At 39.5% G+C, this 22,558-nt stretch overlaps 3 protein-coding genes across 4 annotated transcripts; all 3 read right to left on the bottom strand.

Moving 5' to 3' along the window:
- Positions 1-56: 56 nt before the first annotated feature.
- On the bottom strand, positions 57-14,323 carry LOC131328801 (cyclin-T1-3-like). 2 transcript variants are annotated; one of them, XM_058361710.1, is made up of 7 exons: positions 14,189-14,323; positions 10,751-11,098; positions 5,287-5,368; positions 3,135-3,269; positions 2,607-2,782; positions 2,422-2,522; positions 57-1,497 (listed from the first exon to the last, which is right to left on the bottom strand). In XM_058361710.1, the coding sequence occupies exons 2-7, from the start codon at positions 10,975-10,977 to the stop codon at positions 482-484; spliced, it is 1,737 nt and encodes a 578-aa protein (XP_058217693.1). In that variant the 5' UTR covers positions 10,978-11,098; positions 14,189-14,323; the 3' UTR covers positions 57-481. The 2 variants fall into 2 exon arrangements, with proteins under 2 accessions (XP_058217693.1, XP_058217692.1); XM_058361709.1 differs by having other exon boundaries at positions 2,371-2,522.
- A 335-nt stretch (positions 14,324-14,658) lies between these two features.
- LOC131328803 (uncharacterized) lies at positions 14,659-19,420 on the bottom strand. The gene is made up of 3 exons (XM_058361711.1): positions 18,852-19,420; positions 16,694-16,882; positions 14,659-15,918 (listed from the first exon to the last, which is right to left on the bottom strand). The coding sequence occupies exons 1-3, from the start codon at positions 19,026-19,028 to the stop codon at positions 15,484-15,486; spliced, it is 801 nt and encodes a 266-aa protein (XP_058217694.1). The 5' UTR covers positions 19,029-19,420; the 3' UTR covers positions 14,659-15,483.
- A 968-nt stretch (positions 19,421-20,388) lies between these two features.
- On the bottom strand, positions 20,389-21,583 carry LOC131329817 (uncharacterized). Its single transcript, XM_058363193.1, has 2 exons — positions 21,094-21,583; positions 20,389-20,789 (listed from the first exon to the last, which is right to left on the bottom strand). Exons 1-2 carry the CDS (start codon positions 21,376-21,378, stop codon positions 20,517-20,519), a joined length of 558 nt encoding a protein of 185 aa, XP_058219176.1. The 5' UTR covers positions 21,379-21,583; the 3' UTR covers positions 20,389-20,516.
- Positions 21,584-22,558: the final 975 nt, after the last annotated feature.

A 22,558-nucleotide genomic window follows, 5' to 3' on the forward strand; every position in this document is an offset into this window, starting at 1 on the left:
ATTAAATATACAATAGACATGAACTTTTCAAGCATCAAACATGATACAAACCCGTATTTAGAACAACAAACTCAACATTCATTGCCCATACAATTGGAAACAAAATCAAGCCTCCACATTTTACATCATTAAAGTTCCTCAGAATAATGAAACTGTCACCTCGTCATCAATTTGGACATGGTCGTCCCAAATATTATAAGAGATCAAAACAGGAAAAAAAAATTAAATAATGCCGCAAATTGGTGGGCTCTGTAATCACCCTAGTTCCTTGATACAAATTTTCCCAAAATAAATATTACATTGACAAAACGCAAATATATTGTTGGGCAAAACTCCTCCATGCTCCAAGTCCAGGAAATCATTACCTGCACCACCTGTCAAGCCGCTGACTCAAGCAAAGATTGAGGTAATATGAAAGCTATTAACCACTTGAAAATACTACCAAACGCACTGTTCCAGCAAATGACTAATTACGCACCCTTCAAACATGGTTCTCCTGTACGTGCCTTTTTGGATCCCTTTCCGTATAACCAAGTCTGGCTAACCTGTTCCTATCGTCTGGAAGATCATGGTGACTATGGTGGTGGGACCTGTGAGCATAATCACTACGTTGTTTCCCCTCTATTGGTCGGTCGGGTGGACTCCCCGCCTTTCTCTTGCGGTTGCTGGACTTTGGTGACCGATACCCATGCCCCACATCATCAAGTGCTGCAACCTCACCTTCTTCCACATTCTGAGAGTCTTGTCCGTGAGAGTGCTGCCCTTTCTCATGATCTGGTAATTTTGAAGGTTTGGACCAATTTGTCCTCCTCTCCTGTTTGACCTTCTCAGTCTCTGCAGCCAATTCGATACCATCTTCCAGTTCCCTCTCAATGAGGTCATCTTCATCCATCAAATCGGTTTTCCTAGTTGTGTCACCACGCGCCTTCCTTCGTTTCTCTAGTGCCGCCTTTACCTTGTCTTTGTCTATCTTTTTTATGGCTTCTTGGGGTGACTGACTAACTGTGCCGCCATCTCTATAGCCATGGTATCTGTCCTTCATTTCCCCTGCTTCTCTCGTTTCTGCTCTCCCACCATTCCTTGCCTGATCTTCTTCACCACATCTGTTCTGTTCTTCCTCAATGTTTTCGCATTGCGGTTCCTCTGATTCATGGACCTCACCATCTCCTTTTTGGTCCAAAACACTCTTTACCTCTGCACTACTCCCATAGTCATTATTCCGATTTTGGGTGGGTTTGGAATGCCCGCCATGGATATCGGAATGTGGATGATCTTCTGCTGGCCGAGATGATGCTGGCTTTAAGGTTCCAGGTTTTGAAGTAGTAACTCCACTCTGAGCCATACTATCAATAGGTGCATGTTCGTCGTTGCCAGTGGGAGCTTTGGAAGGGGGACGATGGCTAACTGTGGTGCCAGCACTTCCTTCTGCTTCACTTGTCTGAGAAGGCAGTGGTACTCTATTTTGTTCATAGAGTTCCAACATTTGATTGCTAACCTCTGCACACAATGAATGAAACTAAATAAAATATGCAATATCCCGAAACTTTTGGACTCATTATAAATCACATAGCAGTAAAATCTTCTTTGGTCATTCTCAAACTTCCATGAAGACGATGCATAGTATCTGTCATCGCGACAGATACAGAGGATGCTATATAGAAAGAACAATATAAATATTACCAAAAACAGAAACTTAAATCTCACATAGATGTAACGAAGAAACAAGAGAAATTATCACATATCGTCATACATGCAAAAGAACAGAACTCAAACATTTATCTCAAAGACAGATTTGAATAACTTATTTAATAGAGCCTGTGGCAGCCACTTGAGGCAGATTTTGCCGAAGGTTGGTCTAGAGGTGTACTCATGATCAATGAATATATTAAGCTCAAATATACCTTTTATCACTAAGTTTAAAGTTTAAAACCGAGGGTTGAATGGCATTATGTTTCCAAAGAACTGCCAAAGCAGCCAGAAACAACTTTATAATGTGTTTCTTTTTGGAAATAAAAACCTAGAAAATCTGAGAAATCTAAAATTTGGTTTCTCAAAAACCATAACCAAGATTTGAGAAACTATTGAAAATATGAATAAATATCTTAACTGGCATATCCATCATCACAATTAAGCAATAAATATGCAAATTATCTTCTTATATCTAAAGTAAAATACCAAAAAATACAATAAACATAATATTAAAAGAAGAGAAAGGAGACGCCGTCCATATCAGCATCTATATGGTGGAGATGTTCGGCTCTATACGTAATTACGTATCTAAGATGACATTTTATCCAATTCACAAAAGATAGAACAATACACCACTATAGGTGTGCATCATTGCTTTTCAAAGGAAGGCAAGCAACCAACCCTCCAATTGACGTGGGGTGACATCAAACTCCTGCCACCAAACCTTCTCACCGTCATGTGGAAGCTTTACTTTTAGAAACTTGGCAGCAAGGAAAATTGCACCTGCTGCAATGTGGTGGGGCTTAAATTGCAAGCAAAGAGATGTCCGCAGCCTGCATGCCGCTTTCCCCAGTCAAAAAGAGAAGGAAGAATGCCCATGGATGGCCATTATTGAAAGTAAATGATATGCATCATACCCATCATTGACAAAATTCCACGCAACTTGAGCAAGGGCATTTTGAGCAACCTTGAATTTCTTTATTGCCTCCACAAGGGGTTTATATGGATGATGTACATTAAGATCAAAACCAAGAGTTGCAAGAACAACCCTCTCACCCAGTAAAATTAGTTCTTTTTGTTGCTCATATACCTCCTGCATGATTGATGTCAATATAACAAGTAAGTACGAAAAATTAATGCTACAAAAGATTATTATTATTATTATTATTATTATTCTATTTCTTTTGAACGTCGAATGCTACAAAAGATTATACTGGCATTGCTCCTTAAATACTTGGAAACAAAATGTCAAAATCTAAGTAGTGACGAATACTACTAGCAGTCATTAAACGTTGCCCTAGAAGCATTAGAAGAAGATTGGGTAGAATATAGACCTCTCACATACCAAACATAACCAAACAAAGAAGCTCACTGGAGATATGTGAACAGAATAACAGACACCTGAAAGGAGGATTGTAGCATAAGAACTCACACAATGACAGTACCTTTTGCTTGATCCTCTGTACTGCGGCAGGATCCTTTTTGTGAATGATTTCATAAGAAACGAGTATCACATCCTTCAATGGACGAGGAGTTTCTTCGACTTTACCCGCAAGGAACATGCAAACCGTTGCAATTGTCTGACAGAAATATAGAAGTTAGGTTCCAAGGTTAATCATCCACCAAAAACCATTTTTATTCAATGATTTCCTTCACAAAAATTAATTGTGTTGTTATTGGTGTCTTGCACCAAATCAAGAATCATGGAGCGAGAAACTTCAACCATTCACACATCAAAAAAGAGGAGCATGTGTTTGGGTCAACCGACAAATTTGTCACACAAATCCAATACAGACGAGACCAGATTGCAATAATATAATAACATTGAATTGTTCACATCAGAGGAATCTAGCACTAGGAGATCCACTCAATCCAAAATAACCTGGAACAATTACCTCCACCCGACAAATGTCTTAACTCTTTAGTCACTTATGCTAGGTTTAGGGCATTCTGGTACTTGATGCCTAATTAAATAAGAGTTACAATGGAAAAAAGCCATAATTTATTATCTCCTCTCTTCATAGCACATCTTCTCTTTTTCTCTTCTTTTTACTGTACATCATACAAAGTAACCAAGTCCATGGTCGGAAAAAAGAGTTTCTTTCAACTCTTTTCTCATTCTATGGTTCTTAGGCAGGGTTGAAGGAATGAACGTATTTGTGTCCATGCAGTAGCAGAGCTCACTAACCACTACTCCCCCTGCCTTCCACCGTGCATGGTGGAATGACATGAAGTCAACCTAAGGCCCCAAGAGCATCTCCAATGGATAGCCATAAGTCATGCCAAAGCCAATTTAGAGCAATACTCCTCCAAAAGTCTCCTCGAATGGTCCGCTAATGTCTTGCTCAATAGTAATAGAGAGATCTGAGAAACAAATGGTGGTTGAAAGAAGGGAAAGCCAAAATGGTATGTCTGCCAGAAAATTGCATGTCAACACATTAGTATGCTAAAAAATTGCCAATACTATTGGCATCTTCTATTGCCATCTTTCCCCTTGTTTCTCTCCAACATAAAACATCCAACACATATGCTTCGTGTACTCCCATGTGAAACCTGACACTCAGGCTCAACACATGGAAGGGATGTGCTGGACATGCATCTAACAAGTATTATGAGTCGGTTATGACTATGCATAGGACTTCCATCAGTGAAAAAAAAAGAAGCAATTATTTCTTTGTAAAATATAATATCAACCAAATATATGTCATACATGTTAACATAAAATCTAACAAACTCGGTGTATTTGGGCATATAAAACTCATGCCACCTATACCTAAGTATGCCTAACATATCACCACCTCTAAATACCATAAGATGGCTAACAGATATGAACCACAGACACTTCTAGAGGCCGGCGTGTCCCCCTATCTGACATGGGGAGACGTGGGTGACAGGGCAAAATACGTATGGGACATGCTACGTGGCGTGTCCTAAAATTTAATGAAATTTGTTGGGGGGCATGGCGAGGACATGGGAGGGACGCCTATAGGGACACAGAAGGAGTTAAATATGGAATTTTTAAAAAACTTTTTCATGGTAAATGTGTATTACTTTAAATATTTTGGGATTAAAGTGTAATATGACGTATATATGATGCTTGTTTCTGTATGTTGATGCTTCATGCTTATACATATAACTGCGTCTCCACTGATATAAAGTAAATTTATTTTTTCATCTACTTTGCCGTGTCCCCTACCGTGTTTGTGTCCCTATTTTCTTAGGAATCCCGTGTCATGTGTCCATGTCTGTATCCGTGTCCAAGTTCGTGCTACATGGGCTAACGGCTTAGAAACTGCCTGCATATATGCACACAAGGGTGCTAGTCACCTGATGTCCCCTACTCATTTGGAGCCTTATCTATGGAAAGGTGCAGGGGAAAAGACTTTGCCAGCTTTAATTGTCCAGAACATCTTATCCATGTTCAATCTTACCAGGTAATTTCCAGTAAAATTACACAGCTCAATGCAACATTTGCAGGATTGTATTCTACAAGTCATGTCAAACTTACAACTAAGTAAATCAGAATCATTAAGCAAAGATTCCTACTCAGGGGAAAGAGAATAGGAGTTCAAATGCTACAAAGGATCAGTAACTCACCCTTCTGTCATTCTTTGCATGGGATTGACGATGGAAGAAACGGTGACAAAAAATTATTGCAGTAGCAATTGTTACCTGAGGCCTGCAATCGGAAACATCAACAATCTCTTATTTTCAGTAAACCAGACCAAACTAAGCCTCCAAATCAATTGGGGTGAATATATTTAAGATTTTCTTCCATTCAGCTCAGTCGAGCTATATGCTCAGTTAAATATGAAATCGCATGTTTATAGATAAAAACTAGAAAGTCCTACAGCCATATTAGATTAGAGGCATGAAAAATTATGAGTTCATCCCTCGTTAAGCAATAGAGAGGGGCGGGGGGGGGGGGGGGGGGGGGGGGGGGGGGCTTGGGGGGGTTGGTTGTGGTTAATAACAAGATCTATGATCCTTAGCGACAATACTGATGTCAAAAATAGAAAGATCTAAAGATCAAAAATAAGTATAACGCAATTATCTTCTGTGCTAAATGTACAAACCTGTTAAAGACTGAAAGCTGCAAACTAGAAAACCTCAACCAAAGCACGAACACCTAATCTAACAATCACCTATCTTCAATGATGCTTGTGTGGCATTGCAATTGTCAAGCATTTTACTAGCATCAAATAGGACTGCATATGCCAACTCATTGTTGACACAGATGAAGTAAGTGATGCTAGTAATATTAGGATTAGGAAAGCTAGAGTAAGATTTAAAGATTCAGCTGCTCCATTCTGTAAGGAGACTGAAGATTGAACCTATTAGTGTTGGCCGATTCCTACAGACGCGGACATGTATCAGCCAATCCGCCGGTTACATACACATTTGACCAAAGAACTCACACGTAGATAAGCGATCAGATTGACTTGCTCCATATCAACAGGACATGTGATTTAGCAAACCACAGCAGCACGAAACAACAGCGAATATCATCTCCAACTATACCCATTGGTTTCAGATATCGCAGTGCCAGTTTTCTCTCTCACTAGGGTAGTAGGGTTGCCTTGTCTTTCCACTGTCTCCTGTGGCCTAAGCTCTGACTGACACGATCTTTCCAGACACCTCAAGAGTCCCACCAGGACAAGTCACCCACACTTAACCACCACAATATTTAACAAATCAACAAAGCCATCCATAACAAATAATTCCTGTTAGAAGTGTCAGTAGAATAACTGGGTTTGTCCCACATCGCCAATCTAATGTACATGTAACTCTCCAGAGTAATATAAATATATGTGTGTGTTAGGGTAAAATATACTCTACACACTTTCTCTATTCTTCCCAAACAACATGGTATTAGAGCCAAACCCTAACCCACCATAGATCCTACCCTAACAGCTTTACCCATCACTCTAGCAGTCATGCACAGTAATCTCACGGCTGTGAACAGTGCTGCTGGAAACCCTAGCCTCTAAAACCTCACCCTTACGCCTGTAATCACGTCAACTGCCATAGCCCAGTCACCGGCGACCCTCGTTGGAGGTCGTCCAGTCACCGGCGACCCTCGCCGGCCATTGCCAGTCACCGGCAACCCTCGCCTGATTCCGGCAACCCTTCTGGTTACATATTCTGTGTTCTGCTGCAGCTGGATCTCTGATTTCGTGCAATTTCGGTGTTCTCCGAGCTGCTTGTGTCTAGTTTGATTTCTATTCAACGTTGATGTAAGTTGGATATTTTGGACTTGTTTTGCTCGGTTTATCTGGGTTGGACCATGATCAATCTATCTTACTTGGTTATTGGTGGTTTTATTTCATCTATGGAGTTAGTATACTTAACTGGTATGTCCAACCCAGGTACAATCTGTTGGGTATTCATGGTTGTAGCAAGTTGTAGTTGTTCTTGCTGCTGTTGATGGTAACTTGTTGGTAGTTGTTGCTCCTATTAGTTTATGGCACTATTGAGCGTCACAGAGCTCGCCTGGTTGCCAAAGGTTACACCCAGACTTATGGTGTTGATTATTCAGATACGTTTTCTCCTGTTGCCAGGCTTGGTTCTGTGCAGATTCTTATTTCTCTTGCCACCAATCTTGGTTGGCCGTTGTTCCAGCTCGACGTCAAAAATAACTTTATCCATGGCGATCTCCAGGAGGAAGTCCACATGAAGCAACCACCTGGGTTTGTTGGGTTTGTTGCTCAGGGGGAGCGTCATAAGGTATGCCGTCTTCTCAAACCACTCTATGGACTTAAGCAATCTCCTCGAGCGTGGTTTAGCAAGTTTAGTGATGCCATTATGAGATTTGACATGCGTCGAAGTCAGTCAGACCGCTCTGCATTCTCCCTTATGTTGGCTAGAGGGAAAGTATTGCTCATTGTCTATGTAGATAACATTATTATTACTAAAGATGATCAGAAAGGGATTGATGAGTTGAAACATTTTTTACATAGTCAGTTCCACACTAAAGACTTGGGTAAGTTGCGATATTTCTTGGGTATTGAGGTAGTGAGGGCCAAGGATGTGATCAGTTTGTCTCAGAGGAAATATGTGTCGGATATTCTTGAAGAGACAGGTTTATTGGGAGCTAAACCTGTGGAGACTCCAATGGATCCTAATGTCAAACTTTGCATTGATCAGGGGGAGGTATTTCCTCATCCAGACCAGTATTGTCGCTTGGTAGGTAAATCGAATTATCTTACCAACACACGTCCTGATATTTCATTTGTTGTTAGTTTGGTGACTCAGTTTATGTCTGCTCCTCGTCTTCCACATTGGGAAGCTTGTATTCGCATTGTCAAGTATCTCAAGGCTTATCCTGAACGCGGTTTATTTTATCGTTCTAATGGTCATTTTGCGTATTGAGGCATTTGCAGATGCAGATTGGGCAGGGTCACCTTTTGATAGACATTCAACAACTGGTTACTGTACTTTTGTTGGTGGCAAACTAGTTACCTAGAAGAGTAAGAAGCAAACTGTTGTTGTCAAGTCTAGTGCAGAAGCTGAGTACTGTGCTATGGCTAATACTATATGTGAGGTTGTTTGGCTGAGATCCTTTCTTGAAGAGCTGGGATTTCGGGTACAGTTACCTATTCCTATATATTGTGACAATGAAGCAGCGATACATATTGCCTTGAACCCGGTGTTTCATGAGAAAACCAAACATATTGAGGTAGATTGTCACATTGTTCGAAATAAGATTGACAGTGGTGTGTTGGTTATGCCCTTTGTGTCCACAGGAGCTCAGATAACAGATATTCTTACCAAATCACTGTTTAAACCTCGTTTAGAGTTTTTATGTAACAAGCTGGGATTTTGTGATATCTATTTTCCAGCTTGAGGGGGAGTGTTAGAAGTGTTAGTAGAATAAGTGGGTTTGTCCCACATCGCCAATCTAATGTACATGTAACTCTCCATAGTAATATATGTGTGTGTGTGTGTGTGTGTGTGTGTGTTAGGGTGAAATATACTTTACACACTTCCTCTATTTTTCCCAAACAACACCACACGTCATGGGGAAATTTGTTGTATTCCACCTCTGATGACCAATTCACGTCAAAGAAGATTTTGACAAGCCTTCCCTAATTATTTTCACTATGCTAAACACAGATGAACCCCTAAAGTTCCCAGTCTACATCTAATAACCCAATGCCAAAGGCTTCCGTACCTAAAAAGATTTTGACAAGCCTTTCCTACTTTTCCATAGATCAACCACATAAGAACCCCTAAAGTTCTTAGATGCACACCCCTACTTCAGTACCATGTTTACATTTAAAAATCCTACACGAAAGCAATCTATATCTAAAGTAAACCTCCATAACCACTCAAGGACAATACACAACTGAAGTACTTTAATAAGGAGGGCCCAAGACCAGTTGCTTCTAAACTGAGTTCAGAAAACCCAAGAGAACAAAACTCGATTGGGGCCTCACTCCTCTCTCCTACTCTCAGGCCAATTTGGAGCAGGCGAGGGCGCAATGTCCTGACTCCTGAGTCCTGATGCTTATTAAGGACATCGACTCTTCTTCTTAGGTGGGGGTAGGATGTCAGGAGAAGGGAAAAGGATGCAAGGAGGATGGCACAGAACTAGAATTGGCCCAAGGAGACTCAACACAGGAGGTAGACGTTGGCAAGAAGCTGGTTTTTTTGAGAATAAGATTTTCTCACAACCAGTGATGAAATTTCGTCAAAAAAAGAAGAAGGATGAGATCGTTGTCTCACTAGTGTACAGGTCTCTAATGTCTTGGATGGGGTGAGTTAGGGTTCTAAATGGCACTGCAGATATGCTTTAGAGGGAAATCAGCTATAGCTCCACCAAGGAGGTTAGAGTTCCTTACATGAGCATGAGCCATATCTGGTGGGTTTTTGGTATAGCATTTGAAAAGGCCAAAAGGGTGGACTAAAGTCGAGGTTCATGTGGGGATGGTAATAGAATCCAGATTTGCACAACATCTCATTTTGTTGCTTTATGGTATGTGGTATTATATGACTCATAGGACATGTTTAACTAAAAGAATACATCTCGTTGTTATCTGCTTGCCTCTTTTTCATAGTCTGGGCATTTGTAGGCACATGTATTAGCTAGTCCCCCTTCCTGGATTATCTTCCTCCTCATCCAACGATCAAAAAAAACCCATCATCTTTATCTTACTCTAACCAAACATAGTATATAGATCAGGAGGACAGGAAAAGCAAAGAAAGCGTCAGTGGACATAGCAAACAAAGTCCCCAACTACTTCCTCGGGATCTTGAATGAATTAGATTGGAAGGACCTCATTGAGCACAAGATTGTGAAATGGATTTCTATTCCAATTTTCATTTGACTTTGACCCCGATATTCATTCCTCTTCTTTTGAGTATCAAGCTACTCTCCCTTTTGGTTGTTGAGTTTCGACTTATTCAACTACCAGTGAAGTCCCCCAGGCTTTAGGCCGGTGTTCTCATAATCTCATCTATTATCCTGTGGACCTCACTTGTCTCCTTAATCCCATATTTTCCAATCCCCCCTAAAAATAACCCGACAATCAAACATGCCCATAGGAACTACCCAAAATACATTTTCGTCCAGTGTGTCAATGTCGTGCAATGTGTCCATAAATGTGCAGACCCCCTTGACCAGAAGGCTTAGTAAGAGATAGGGGACAACCAGATCAGGGGGGTTAGTCCATGGCTGAGTGCAAACTGTGAGTCTGTGACACCTGGCCTAATCAAGTCTGAAATTTGAATGTGTGTTGCTGTTCCTACACCCATAAGTAAAATTTTGCGAAGCTGGGTTCACTAACAAATTAGTTAGCGAATTAAAGGCGTGTTTCTGGAAACAATGTAAAGATTGCAAATTAAATGACAACTTTTGGGGTTGTTTCATTTAATGCAACTATCCCAATAACTCCTTTGTTACTGCTTGTTTAAATCAAGCGAATAAACGTACCAGAAATAGAACTCCAACAGTTCAGTATCTGGAAGTATATATGAAATTTTCAAAAGCCAATCAATGTCAGCTATTGTTGTAACTAAGAATAAAGCAACAAAAAGAATGTGAAGCACAAGGACTTACACTTTAAGCCTCATGCCTAAATCTTGTAAGAATGTACAGTATGACTTTCGTAGATAAGTCTCCTTCTTCATATCAATGCCATCTAGTCTAGAAGGAGAATCATCTTCTATTTCTTTCCTAGAGAAATACCAACGGCCACCATCCTCTGGCTTTTCTTGAGAAATTTTGTAAGGCCCACCTTCGTACATTCCGTGATGTGAAGCTTCACCTGGTAGCATATTAGCCATCTGTATCTCTTTCCAGAAAACGTACACAAGCTTTGTATGCGTGGTCTGCTTACTTTTCTCTGTTATATGAGAGGCCTCAACTGCTAAATATCCATATCACAATCATCTAGTAGCATACCATCTGTGAATTAACATAAAAGGAAAGGAAAGTAGGCTATAAGGAAACAATTTTTTTCGGCAAGTAGGTTTCAAGAACTAAATGCATTGCAAAACTTCCAAAAGTATGCACAAACATGAATAGCAACATAAAACTAGTATAAGAAAATTCAAAGTCTAAAACCAACTCAGAGCAAAATGCTCCTTTTCCATGACAAGACCTGAATCCAGGAAAATACACTCGAAATATCCCCTAGCACTTTTCCACATAAGTCCCAAAAAGCAAATGCAAAACAAGTAAAAACATGACAATCACTATATAAGCAAATGGTACCATGCCCTCCCACTAAGGAAACTCTAAAACACCAAATACTGCTGGAAATGAAGCAATTCATGTTAAGCATAGGTAACCTGGTTGCAGAAAATCGCTCTTACAGGATGCACACGACTCAAGATTTAGAGCTTGAGACTTTATAGCTTACAAATCAAGCCCCAATTACAAGTTTCTAGGCCAGTGTTTCTTGAACAAAAAATCACATGTACTGATATTTAGTCCAAACTCCCAAATACCAAATTCTTTACCAAAACCTAAAATCTGTTCCTGAATCGAGATATCAGAACAAAAGATGAAAATGAAAGTGTGAGACACCTTGTTTGAATACATTGTACCGAAGTATGCAAAAATAGATTGCCTAGATGATATGTATGTATACTATGTACAGAGAGAGAGAGAGAGAGAGAGAGAGAGAGATAAATAAAGAGGAGACCCCCGGTGAAGGGAAGATAATCAACCAGCAACTTAAGTTGTCTTCCGAATCGTAATTCTGATCTCTCCACTAGGGCTTTTTAGTACTTGAGCTTGAGTTAGTTTTCAAACAGCATTAGGAGACAAAAACTCTGGTTTCCAAGCAGTAAACAATTGAAACTCTCTTTTTCCAGCCATAGCGCTATAACTATTGATATGTATGTACTTTATGGGAAACATGTAAGGACAATAAGTAGTGCGGTTCAAATATACTTTCTTGGATCGAACAGGAATCCGGTTTAAATAAGCCTTCAATAGTGCAGCTTAGTCTTGAGGTTTTCTGAGCATTTGTAGGGGAACTTCTGCTTACACCCCTTTATACTTTGACCAATTTTAACTTCCAAATTTATAGATACATACACCGCCTGAACTTCCAACACAAGTTAGAATGCCAATTTTCCATTAAATTAAATCTAACAAAAGATTGATGCATGCACATGACCTGTAACTGTTCCTGTAACAAATGACTCTATTGCCCTTATTAACCATTTACAATGCTTCTGAAAGTGACAAGGCCTTATCATCTTTAAGCATGCTTCCAAATCCCTCGTAAAATGCAAAGAGCTTTATAAATGCTTAAAGCTGCCAAAGCAAAAGGCTTAGAGTGATTTGACAAGATCCTGATAGCTTAATATGTGGTTCTCGATCACTCGTACAAGGTAAGTTGTTACCAGCGTTCCATAGGGACCCAGCTTTATATGTTTACTCTATGCATATACTTAAACAAATTTATTGGATAGACCACATTGTATACACATCTTAAAGTGTAATTTGAATTCAAGTCCCCTCAGCCATACAAACTAAAGAACCTAAACCAAGAACATTATTCCTAGTTTCCTACAACTAGATATTTGCTTCAAACCAAAATGAACAGATAAAGGCTTTGTTCGTTTCTCTTTTTAACTTTGTTTTAGTTTTGTTTTCTAATCATTACCATATTTCTATCTCTCTCTCCTCATTACCCCTCTCTCCAATCATTACCCTATTTCTCTCTCTACCCACTACCAAAACTAAAATACCCAAAACTAGCAAACGAACAAGACCAAAGGAATCCTCACAAGAAGTTCCATTTGTCTGACAGGGTATTCCTGCAGGCCAGGGAGTGGTCCGGGAGGGTGCCTCCAATAGGGCCAGGAAGACATGACCAACATCTCCTCCCCTGGTTGGACAATAGCCTGTTATTGAGCTCAAATGGAGAATGGATTTTTTAACACCTGAATGTTTGTATTGCCCTTGGCTGTCTTAGAACCAATCTCCCTATTTAGGAGAGGAGGTTGTTCATGAGTTATGGCCACCTCTGTTCGAGTGGCGAAATCGCCATGGGCATGTCGTCGATATCTTTTAGAGGTGCCAAAAGCAAGTTCACTAAAAATTGATCCCGACTAGAAATTGACCTTGACGACAAACGTCAATAGCCCCATAACATATGCCGCCTTTGCAGTAGACTTCGACTCGAGAACACCACAATGTCAAGGCGCATACGCTGCCATGAAACGTGTGTCCAAGTTGTGAGGGAATCCGAAAGGACCAGTCTGAATGCCAGAGAGGCAGTCCAATCTATTAAGGAGGATTCGGAATTTGCTTCTGATGATGATGTCTGACTATTCCGATTTGGACCAAGACTATTTCTCTTCTGCTTGGAAGCTAGATTATGGTGGACATAGCTTTGTCTCTGCTATGTCGTATAATGTTTATTTACCTATATTTCAACGTCCTTAATGTGTATGAAGGATACATTATCTCCAAATAAAATTAAAAAAAGTGGTTCTTTCAATGGTTCAGGCAAGGTTGATTTACTTGGTTGTTGGAAATGATACAATCCTTAATCAGAAGAAATTAAGAACTTATGCCTTAAAAGAGACTACTGATACTAAAGTGAACAAGTGCTAATAGCCTGATTCTACGATGCTGATTGAGGAACAAAAGTTTGGGGACTTATTTCCAGCGTCAAAAATGTTGTATAATTTTCCTCCCTAATTCAATTTGAGTCACCCTATAAATTATAGGGAAAATTTTCAAATAGAGTACCAATCATTATCCATGCAGGTAGATTGATACCATTTTGCAACTAATCACATATTACTCTCAACCCTAAAAATTTGGGTACCCAGAGTACGTATAGTTGTAGATAAATACCCGAACGTTCATATATGTACAAGAACGCACACATACATACAAACAGCGAGAAAGAGATACATAGAGAGAGAGAGGGAGAGAGAGAGAGAGAGAGAGACAGAAAGCGAGAGACAGGCACAGACCGAGAGATCCAGAGAGAGAAAGAGAGACAGAGAAGGACAGAGAGAGAGATACCTGGGCTGATCGGAGCAAGAGCCGCCGGCGATTGATAGGGAACGGAGTGGTCGAGCGCGAGCAAGAGAGAGAGAGAGTGACGGGTTGGGGATGGGGTTGGAATTGGGGTCCGTGAAACGATTTTCAACTGAACTGAACTTGGAACCCTAACAAGTTTGCGAAGAGAAAGAAGACTAAAAAATAGTAGTACGTGGTAAAAAGACGAACAACGCGTGCCTCCCAAACACGATTACAGCGGAAATTTTAAGCTCAAATGCTTGTTTAACAAATACACCTCTAAAACGTTTTTAATTTTTTCGTTCCCGGGGAAAAAACGTTTTTAGAAAACACAAATTTAATGACAAATAAAAATAGAAACATTTTCGGAAAGCACCCTTTTTTTTGGTTTAAGTATATTTACCATCAAATATCTTGTTTGACACGAAATAAATAACAACAAAAGCGTGTTACGCAAACACACATTTCAGAAAAGAATAGAGTTTAACAATGCGCAATTCAATTAATTAAAAAATCAAAAAAGAAAAAAACTAAATCGATTAATCAGCCATAGATTATAAGTTATTTACTCCTGCTCTATGGATTTTCAACAGCAGGCACTAATGCAGGCATCATTTACAACAGACACAATTAAATACATTGGGCAGCCCTTTCTTTCCTCAGTCGTCACAAATTCCCCCAAAAAATTCCAGAAGGGGAAAGATAATGGGGTAGAGTCCAAATTCTTCTCTCCTCCCAAAACCATCCAATTCTTTTTCACAAAATTCAATGGAGAAGTAGAATCTGTTGCCTTCGTGTTTTCCTCCGCATATCCAACATTCCAAACACAGCCCTTAGTGTAACAATTAGCAGCTGTATCTCCATGTAGTTTTGGCAGCCCGAAGAGATTAATAGCATCACAATGCAAAGAACTGAGCCTTGCTTGCGCCAGAGATTCCGAAAAACCAAAGTTATCTGTATGCAATCAAAATGACAGCCGTTTTACAGCTTTGACATGCTTCTACGAACGCAAGACGATTTCTACAGCTCCAAAGCTTCAAATAATGGCACTGGGCAGTTGAACCAACCAGCATTGTCCATGCACAATGATACAGCAACAGAACCCATGTAGTCCCCAATAATTGGGGGTATGGGCAGGGGAGGATTGGAGACAAACCTAACCTTTGGCAATATGCACAAAGTGGCTACTCTCAAAACCATAATCCATTCGCCCAGTGGTAAGGCCGCTTACAACTTCACAAAGATGATTTGAGATTAGCAGACTCAACTCATACACCTTAAATGCGTGCATTTTCCTTTCACTTAAGTACACCAACAGTCTTCACACGGAATCGATACCGAGGTTGAGACTCCTCATCGTCGTCTTCATCGTCATCATCCTCACTGGATTCGTCATCAACTCTGTCCCACCTAGAGTAGTCAAGTTGTGAGTGTCCTTTTGGTTTTGGAATAGCCTGCCATCCTGCTGAATTCTGTTCAGATGATCCCTTGGTGCTCTCAAATTGGGGAGAAATAACTTCAGCACTAGGGGTAGTCCTTTCATGCTCATCGTTTTGATCTATTACCACTTTTGAATGTACCAAATCTTCTTCTTCTTCTTCTTCTTCTTCTTTTTCATCTTCTGTTGGTTCTGCCTCTTCAACGTCTTCATCCCCTTCTTGAGGTTCTGCCTCTTCAACATCTTCATCCTCTTCTTCAAGCTCTGCCTCAGCTTCAGGTATTGGAGCAAGTGACTTTCCTTGATCGAAAAAAAGAAAAAGAAAATAACACACCTTAATGACGATTCAGAGTCAATGATTGGAAGTATTTGGAACTTTAGTAAAGCATCAGCCCAAAATTCAAAAAATATGAAATTATGCTCACCACTATTTTCCAAATATCTAGGTAAACAAGTAAAATAACTCTGAGGTGATGTAGAAGTAATATGGGGCTGTTAGAAACAAGGCTAACAACATACTTCCCATTTTGGTACATGAAATGCTCTGCATAGCAAACCAAAGAGTTGACTATAAGCTGGCTGACCACAAATATCTGAAATGTATACGAGAGTTCATACATAGTTCCTCTTATCGACAAAGTAGATCATAAGACCTGGAATACATATTATCATATCAAAAGCCACTATAAATAGATGAACTTGCATATCCAGGGGCAAAAAGTTCAATGGGGAAGGAATGAACATATAGTGAGAACATAAAGGTACTATATAGGGTGAGTAGTATAAATGCTGAATATGCCAAAGCGCCAAGCATAGCAGGTCAAAGTGGTCATCTGCATAGAACATATAGTGAGAACATAAAGGTACTATATAGGGTGAGTAGTATAAATGCTGAATATGCCAAAGCGCCAAGCATAGCAGGTCAAAGTGGTCATCTGCATAGTAACTGCGCAACTATACTTACTCAGACTAGAATATAGAACAGGCTACTAGAACTATCAACAGGTGGGATCACAGGTGAGATATATTTCATCTTCAAACTGTAATAAAAATAATTTGGGAGAGATTACCATTTGTGTTTTCAAACGGGCATGAAGGTTTCGATACACTTCTGACGATGGATTCAACTCCATAAGCCTGTTGACATCAAAAAGTGCTGAGTGGTACTCCTTGAGTGTGACCAGAGTTTGAGCTCGCAACATTAATGCTCCAGTGTGATTGTGGTCTAGCTCAAGAACTGACGTACATTCCTCTGCAGCCTAAGGTTTGTTGGGAGAATGTCAGCAACAATTTACAACAGAAGCAACAAATAGCCCACAACTTTTCAGTCAGTAATACAGATTAGGATATGAACAAAAAAAGCGAAAAATGTTTTTCCGTCTTGTGCAGAACATCAGACCAGCGTGGAGAGGGTGGGGGAGGGGTAATTGAAGCCTAGTATCAAGCTACCGTTATAGGCTCAACCAGGAGCAGTACTAAATTGCAAACATTTCCCAGCATAATGCCTTAATGGCATCAATGTGACAACACAACTGAATTAATAAAGCCATATCAGCCAAGTCTATGGATCAGCTGCAGTGGAGGATATTCTCTGCAGTTAGGATGTTAACCCTTTTGTGCTCCATAAAATGAAGAAAGTACACTGTGCTCTTTTGTGATTCGTAAGCAATAAATCATTAGATAGTAATGTGCACTATTATTAAGAAAGACAAGGTCATTTGCCCTCACTAACTGCCCCATTCAAAGGAGCTGCTCAAACAATCATAGTCTGCTCTCAAACCTCCCACAAAAAGGTAGAATTTCCAAGACTTCCGATATGGCAAATCTTGAAGTTCGAACCAACACATGCCTTCTATGTTTTTTTTGCCTTTTTATGATTATGTTCACAAAGTATTTGTGCTTTTCGAATCAATTACTCAAGCTACGCCGCCATTGAATTCAAACTAGTAACCTATTTTGATACGTTAACAAAAGTAACAAACCCCATGCCAAGTAGGAGACAAAAAACCAAAGCTGCAGTTTGAACAGTGGGCTGAAACAGCTTTCACAACTTGGAATTTCAACCAATGCAGCTTTAGGATGTCATTAGTCACCTCTCCACTATACCAAAGCACTGCAACAACAACCCTCTCTGTATTTTCTCTAGAGCTTTACCTTTGGTTTAGTTGGTCAGGTTCCTCGTGTTCCTTTGCACTTAGACATAAATATTAACTAGTTTCAAAACAAACCAAAGCCCATGCAAACATCAACCATTAGCAGCCAATCGACCTTGAACTTGTGGGTTTCAGTAGAAACTAGAACTGCCAACTTTTGTCAGACTGAGACATCCCACTCCATTTAAGCCTATATGCTAAGTAATACATTCTGGTAACCTGAATGACGTTCATCTATTTAACCTTTCATCGGAGTCTTTACAGGGCACGTTTGATCACCAAATTATTTTTGGAAGGACTGAAAAAGATGGGATTAGCGATGGGGATAAAGGGGACATGTGCGTCTATGGGATAATATATGGGATTGTACGTAGTACGATTAGTTGTACCATGTTTGATTTGGGTGGGATAAAGGATGTGATAAGGAATGGAGAATCGTCTTTTATCATTGGATGAAGGGGGAAATAATCCCAGTCTGGATGATGGATACTCCCTTTCACGGGCTATTAAGTGGGCAAATAGTCCCCTTCTAGTCCAGTCTTATCCACAGTCCCACAAGACAAACGTGGGACTGGCTAATCCTCGGAAACATGCAGGGCCACATGTTTCCTTGTAACATGGCTGCGGGATTACAATCCCGGCATCAAACATGCCAAGGCATGAAAAGTCGTAGTTGTCAAACCAATTTAGCAGACGGTATTCTGAGACAGAAGTCTCCACCTAAACAGTACAGAATCCAATTAATCTTAATTGCATTTGCTGTAGGGAGTAGCCACAATATGATTTATGCATCTTGCCATATAACACATACGTATAAATATGGAGAGGTTTATATCAAAAATCTGCGTACTCAATTGTCTAAAACGTACATACACTACTCCAAACAATCTTCTATGAGCTCAATTATGGCAATCACTATTACTACCAAGTCAATTGCACAACTGCACGTCATCGATCCAAAACGGAACTGCATCCATTGTAAAAGCTTAACCGAAAAACCTATACATCTTTCTAGATCCACTCGAAACAAACACACGAACTAGATTTTAAAAAAGTGCTACACAGAGAGGGAGACCTTATTGAAATGGTGCAATTTGAGGAAGCATGCGGCTCTGTTGCTGTGGAGGGCGATCTTCTGGGGTTTGGTCTTGGCCATAGCAAGGGCTTCTGTGTAGAACCCTAAGGCCACCTCGTATCGACCTTCCCTGTACATCTGGTGGGCCCTCTCGATCTTGTTCATAGGTGCAGCCATACAACATCAATCGAACCCCCTAATTCTATTATATTCTTTTATTAGTAACAAGATATCTATACCCAGAGCCTGCCAATCGCCTTGGTTCCAATGTAGAGTATGATAGAAACTATTTTGATTGACAAAAATCTCTCATCTCAAACAAAAAAATTCAAGATTTGGGGAAAACAGATCAAACAGAAAAACAAATGGATTGAATGATGAATCGGATAGGCAAGTGAATAAAGATAGTATAGGCAGGTGGTGTCTGTATGTATATATATATAGATTATAAAAAGAGGAATTAATAAAGATAAAGACTTGGAGGAGATATCAACGAGGCGGCAAAAATCTCTCGAAGGAATAGACAGCTTCAAAATTTGAGAGAGAGAGAGAGAGAGAGAGAGAATGATGGGAGTTAATAATGGGGCACTTCACCTGGATATGAGTTCCGGCCCGGGCCTACAAACTGACCCGGGTTCGTAACAATGTAACATTGGTTTTGTGCTTTACCGCCAATTTATAACCCAAAATCGGGCTTCCTTTTTTGGACTTGGATCTGGGCCTACGGCCCCAAATGTAATGAATTGAAAGGAAAAAAAATTACACCACAAATGGGACCACGTAAGTCATATGTTTTTAATTGGGTATAACTTTCGTATTTTTTAAATTTCTGTTAAATTCATGTTAAAACTTTTAAATTGATTGTTAATCTCGAGAAGAGGAATCCAACATTTAAAAAGTTACACTAGAAGCAAAATAAAATAAAATAATACACTAATGATGAAAATTAAAATACAAATGTAGCAATGTCCTATTAACTTGATTTTTTTTAAAGCATTTCGATCATGTGGACATCAATGTATTTTGATCATGTGGACATCAATGTCCTATTAACTTGATTTTTAATGCAAATGTAGTATCCTAGAAACTTTATAAACATGACGATTTAGATTACAATAATGAAATTTCGATAGAGTGAATCGAGGCAGACTACCTCACGTAGTGCACCAACACATTACAGGACCCTTGTCCAGTATTTATCCGCAATGAAAGAAAGATTCATTTTGAAACTGTATAAGGTTATTAATTGACATTCCGATCCAGAAATGATTTGAACAATAAGGGAAATAATTAAAGTTAGCGTTATCGGTCCAAAGCACTTTATTTGGTTGGATAAAAGTGAGAATTTTAATCCACCCCAAACACACATGGCAAAAGACATGTAATCTTGTCAATCATCTGTCATACAGTTTTTGCGGATCAAATGAATTGCATTTGCTTGGCTAAGTCTAATGGAGTAGAATGTTTAACAATCATAAAGCTAGCTTGGAATATTGGATATTCAGATTTGAGAGAGAATGGTAACGAAGGTGGTTTAAATACTTTTATTTAGTTTATATCATCTCATTCATCTTAGTAGTTAAAGTACACTCATCCAACTAAGGAACGAGAGATGGAGGAAACCAAGGAAACATATTATTAAGCCAGTTATAATTAGCTAGGTAGTCACTTGCATCGCTCGATAATTCTCATTGCAGCCTCACAGAGTTGTTCATGAACTATCATTTCGTTCACAACCATCTCTGAAATCTCCATTTCGGATTTCTGACAAGCTTCATCAAGCTTTTGATGGCATTGGACCGCATATGCATAAGCACTATCCATTGATTTATCAGCGCCCTCAAAGTCGCATTTGTGTATTTTTTCATCTGCTGCAATTACTTCTTTCTTCGCGCAAGAGAGCATTTGACAACACTCCTCCAAGGGCGTGGCTGAAACCTGTTCTCCATTGTTATAGTATATATATATATATATAGTTAGATATCTACTTGATAGGGAAAAAATTGCGGAAATTAACCATAAACAATTGAAGCGTATATGAATCATGAAACTCGATCAATAGAAAATAACATGATAAATATTGCTAAGACAATTGAAGAACGGGTAGGGAAAAGTACTATTCTACGGATTGTTTTGATCAAAGAGGCCAGGCCAGTGAGATTGTTTTGAACTAAATAGATCGAGCCTTTCTAAGTTTGAATTAAAATTGATTAAAATCCTGTATATTAATTCTTCACAAAACCTTGTCATGATTGGAAGCAGCAAGCTGTGTCATTTGTTGGACCAGGTTGTCCGTATGGCTATTTACACAGCCGACAACGATGGTGGCGATCCCCGCCGGATTCTCAACATTTGCGGTGCGGTGGTCGGAGTTGAGGCACTGCATACACGTTTCGGGGACCCCAGTGCTGTGACACTCTGCTTGTGCAAGCCAGTCATCATTTGCAGCTCCAATCACCCCAAGGGTTTGCTTCAAAATCAAAGTAGAGATCACAAAAAGCAGAATGCAGTACTGAAAGAAAGCCATTGATCTTGTCTTGTGTGCTTGGTTTAGTACTGATTGTGTTCTTGGTTATATATAATAATAATGCTTATCTTAAGGGTTGTGTTGGCCCATTCGTGCATGGTTCACATTGTATGTATTACGTGGGGAATTTGGGTGACTACCGGGTTTATCGACTTCTTGGTTGTTTCTCACCTGAAAAAAGGTGGTTGACTATCCTAGCATTTATATCTCCCTTGAAATACTAATTGACAAATAGAAACAACTACCACACGAGATGTATAGCGCCTTTAAAAAAAAAAAACCAAAAACAAAATCAAGTGTTCGGGCTAGCTTCTACGCACTTCGACTAATTTTGGGAACTAATCCCACTAGTGGGGGCCCCTTCCATGGACTAGTTCTAGATAATAGCTCTTCTTAAAACAAATCAAGTGTCTGACCCAACTTATACGCATGCACCTCGATTAATCTTGGGGGATCAATCCCGTTGTCCACTAGCGGGGCTCCTTTCATGGATTGATGATAGGTCCTTTCATGTCATTCCAAACCGAACATCACTAAGTAAGGGTAATTTTAATTTTAAGTTCTTCAAATGTCATTACCAAACAGGACCTTAATTAATTACTTTAGGAGCTTCAATTAAAGAGTGTAAACTCTGGGATTAATTTGCTTCATCTGCACCCACTTAAAAACCTACATAAACAACACAATACGCAATCAGAATAGCCATCGATCGATCTCTCTCTGTCTAACAAACTCTTTGGGGTTATGACAATGGCCTTTCAGTATTGTCCTATCTCCTTCATGACATGTGCTAATATTTGGACTTTACATTTGAGCCCAATTAACTACCTGCTTTTGTGGAAATCGTAATCATTTTTATTTTTTTTTGCAAGAAATTAATCGTCATCTATTCTATCGATCCTAGGTGAATGGAGAAAGGGGCCAGTGAAATTTTAACTCTCAGCAAGCAAATAAAGTATCCATCGTCTATTCTATCAACTGAGTTACAAGACAACTTCGTTTCACTTTTCTCAAGCAATAAAAAATGAACCACCTTTTCTATTGAATTTTTTTTTTCTCTCCATAAAAACAGCACGTGGGGTTGGGCTGACCGTATCAGTCACCACCATAATAATTAGCGATTCCCAGATTTTCTCCTTTTAAATTTATCCCAAATTTTGGCTTGTGTACAGTTGCCTAA

Source organism: Rhododendron vialii, chromosome 6a (assembly GCF_030253575.1).
Source record: "Rhododendron vialii isolate Sample 1 chromosome 6a, ASM3025357v1".
Taxonomy (NCBI): Eukaryota; Viridiplantae; Streptophyta; class Magnoliopsida; order Ericales; family Ericaceae; genus Rhododendron; species Rhododendron vialii.

What these genes read in the sequence shown, in the direction of transcription:
- LOC131329817 (XM_058363193.1), bottom strand. Translation starts at nt 21,378, where the DNA reads ATGGCTTTCTTTCAGTACTGCATTCTGCTTTTTGTGATCTCTACTTTG. An exon ending in CTGCTTCCAATCATGACAAG is followed by an intron (nt 20,790 to 21,093) that starts GTTTTGTGAAGA and finishes AATGGAGAACAG; the next exon opens with GTTTCAGCCACGCCCTTGGA.
- LOC131328803 (XM_058361711.1), bottom strand. Translation starts at nt 19,028, where the DNA reads ATGGCTGCACCTATGAACAAGATCGAGAGGGCCCACCAGATGTACAGG. An exon ending in AATTGCACCATTTCAATAAG is followed by an intron (nt 16,883 to 18,851) that starts GTCTCCCTCTCT and finishes AACAAACCTTAG; the next exon opens with GCTGCAGAGGAATGTACGTC. An exon ending in CCCGTTTGAAAACACAAATG is followed by an intron (nt 15,919 to 16,693) that starts GTAATCTCTCCC and finishes GATCAAGGAAAG; the next exon opens with TCACTTGCTCCAATACCTGA.
- LOC131328801 (XM_058361709.1), bottom strand. Translation starts at nt 10,977, where the DNA reads ATGGCTAATATGCTACCAGGTGAAGCTTCACATCACGGAATGTACGAA. An exon ending in ATGCAAAGAATGACAGAAGG is followed by an intron (nt 3,270 to 5,286) that starts GTGAGTTACTGA and finishes TATTTCTGTCAG; the next exon opens with ACAATTGCAACGGTTTGCAT. An exon ending in TACAGAGGATCAAGCAAAAG is followed by an intron (nt 2,783 to 3,134) that starts GTACTGTCATTG and finishes TCAATCATGCAG; the next exon opens with GAGGTATATGAGCAACAAAA.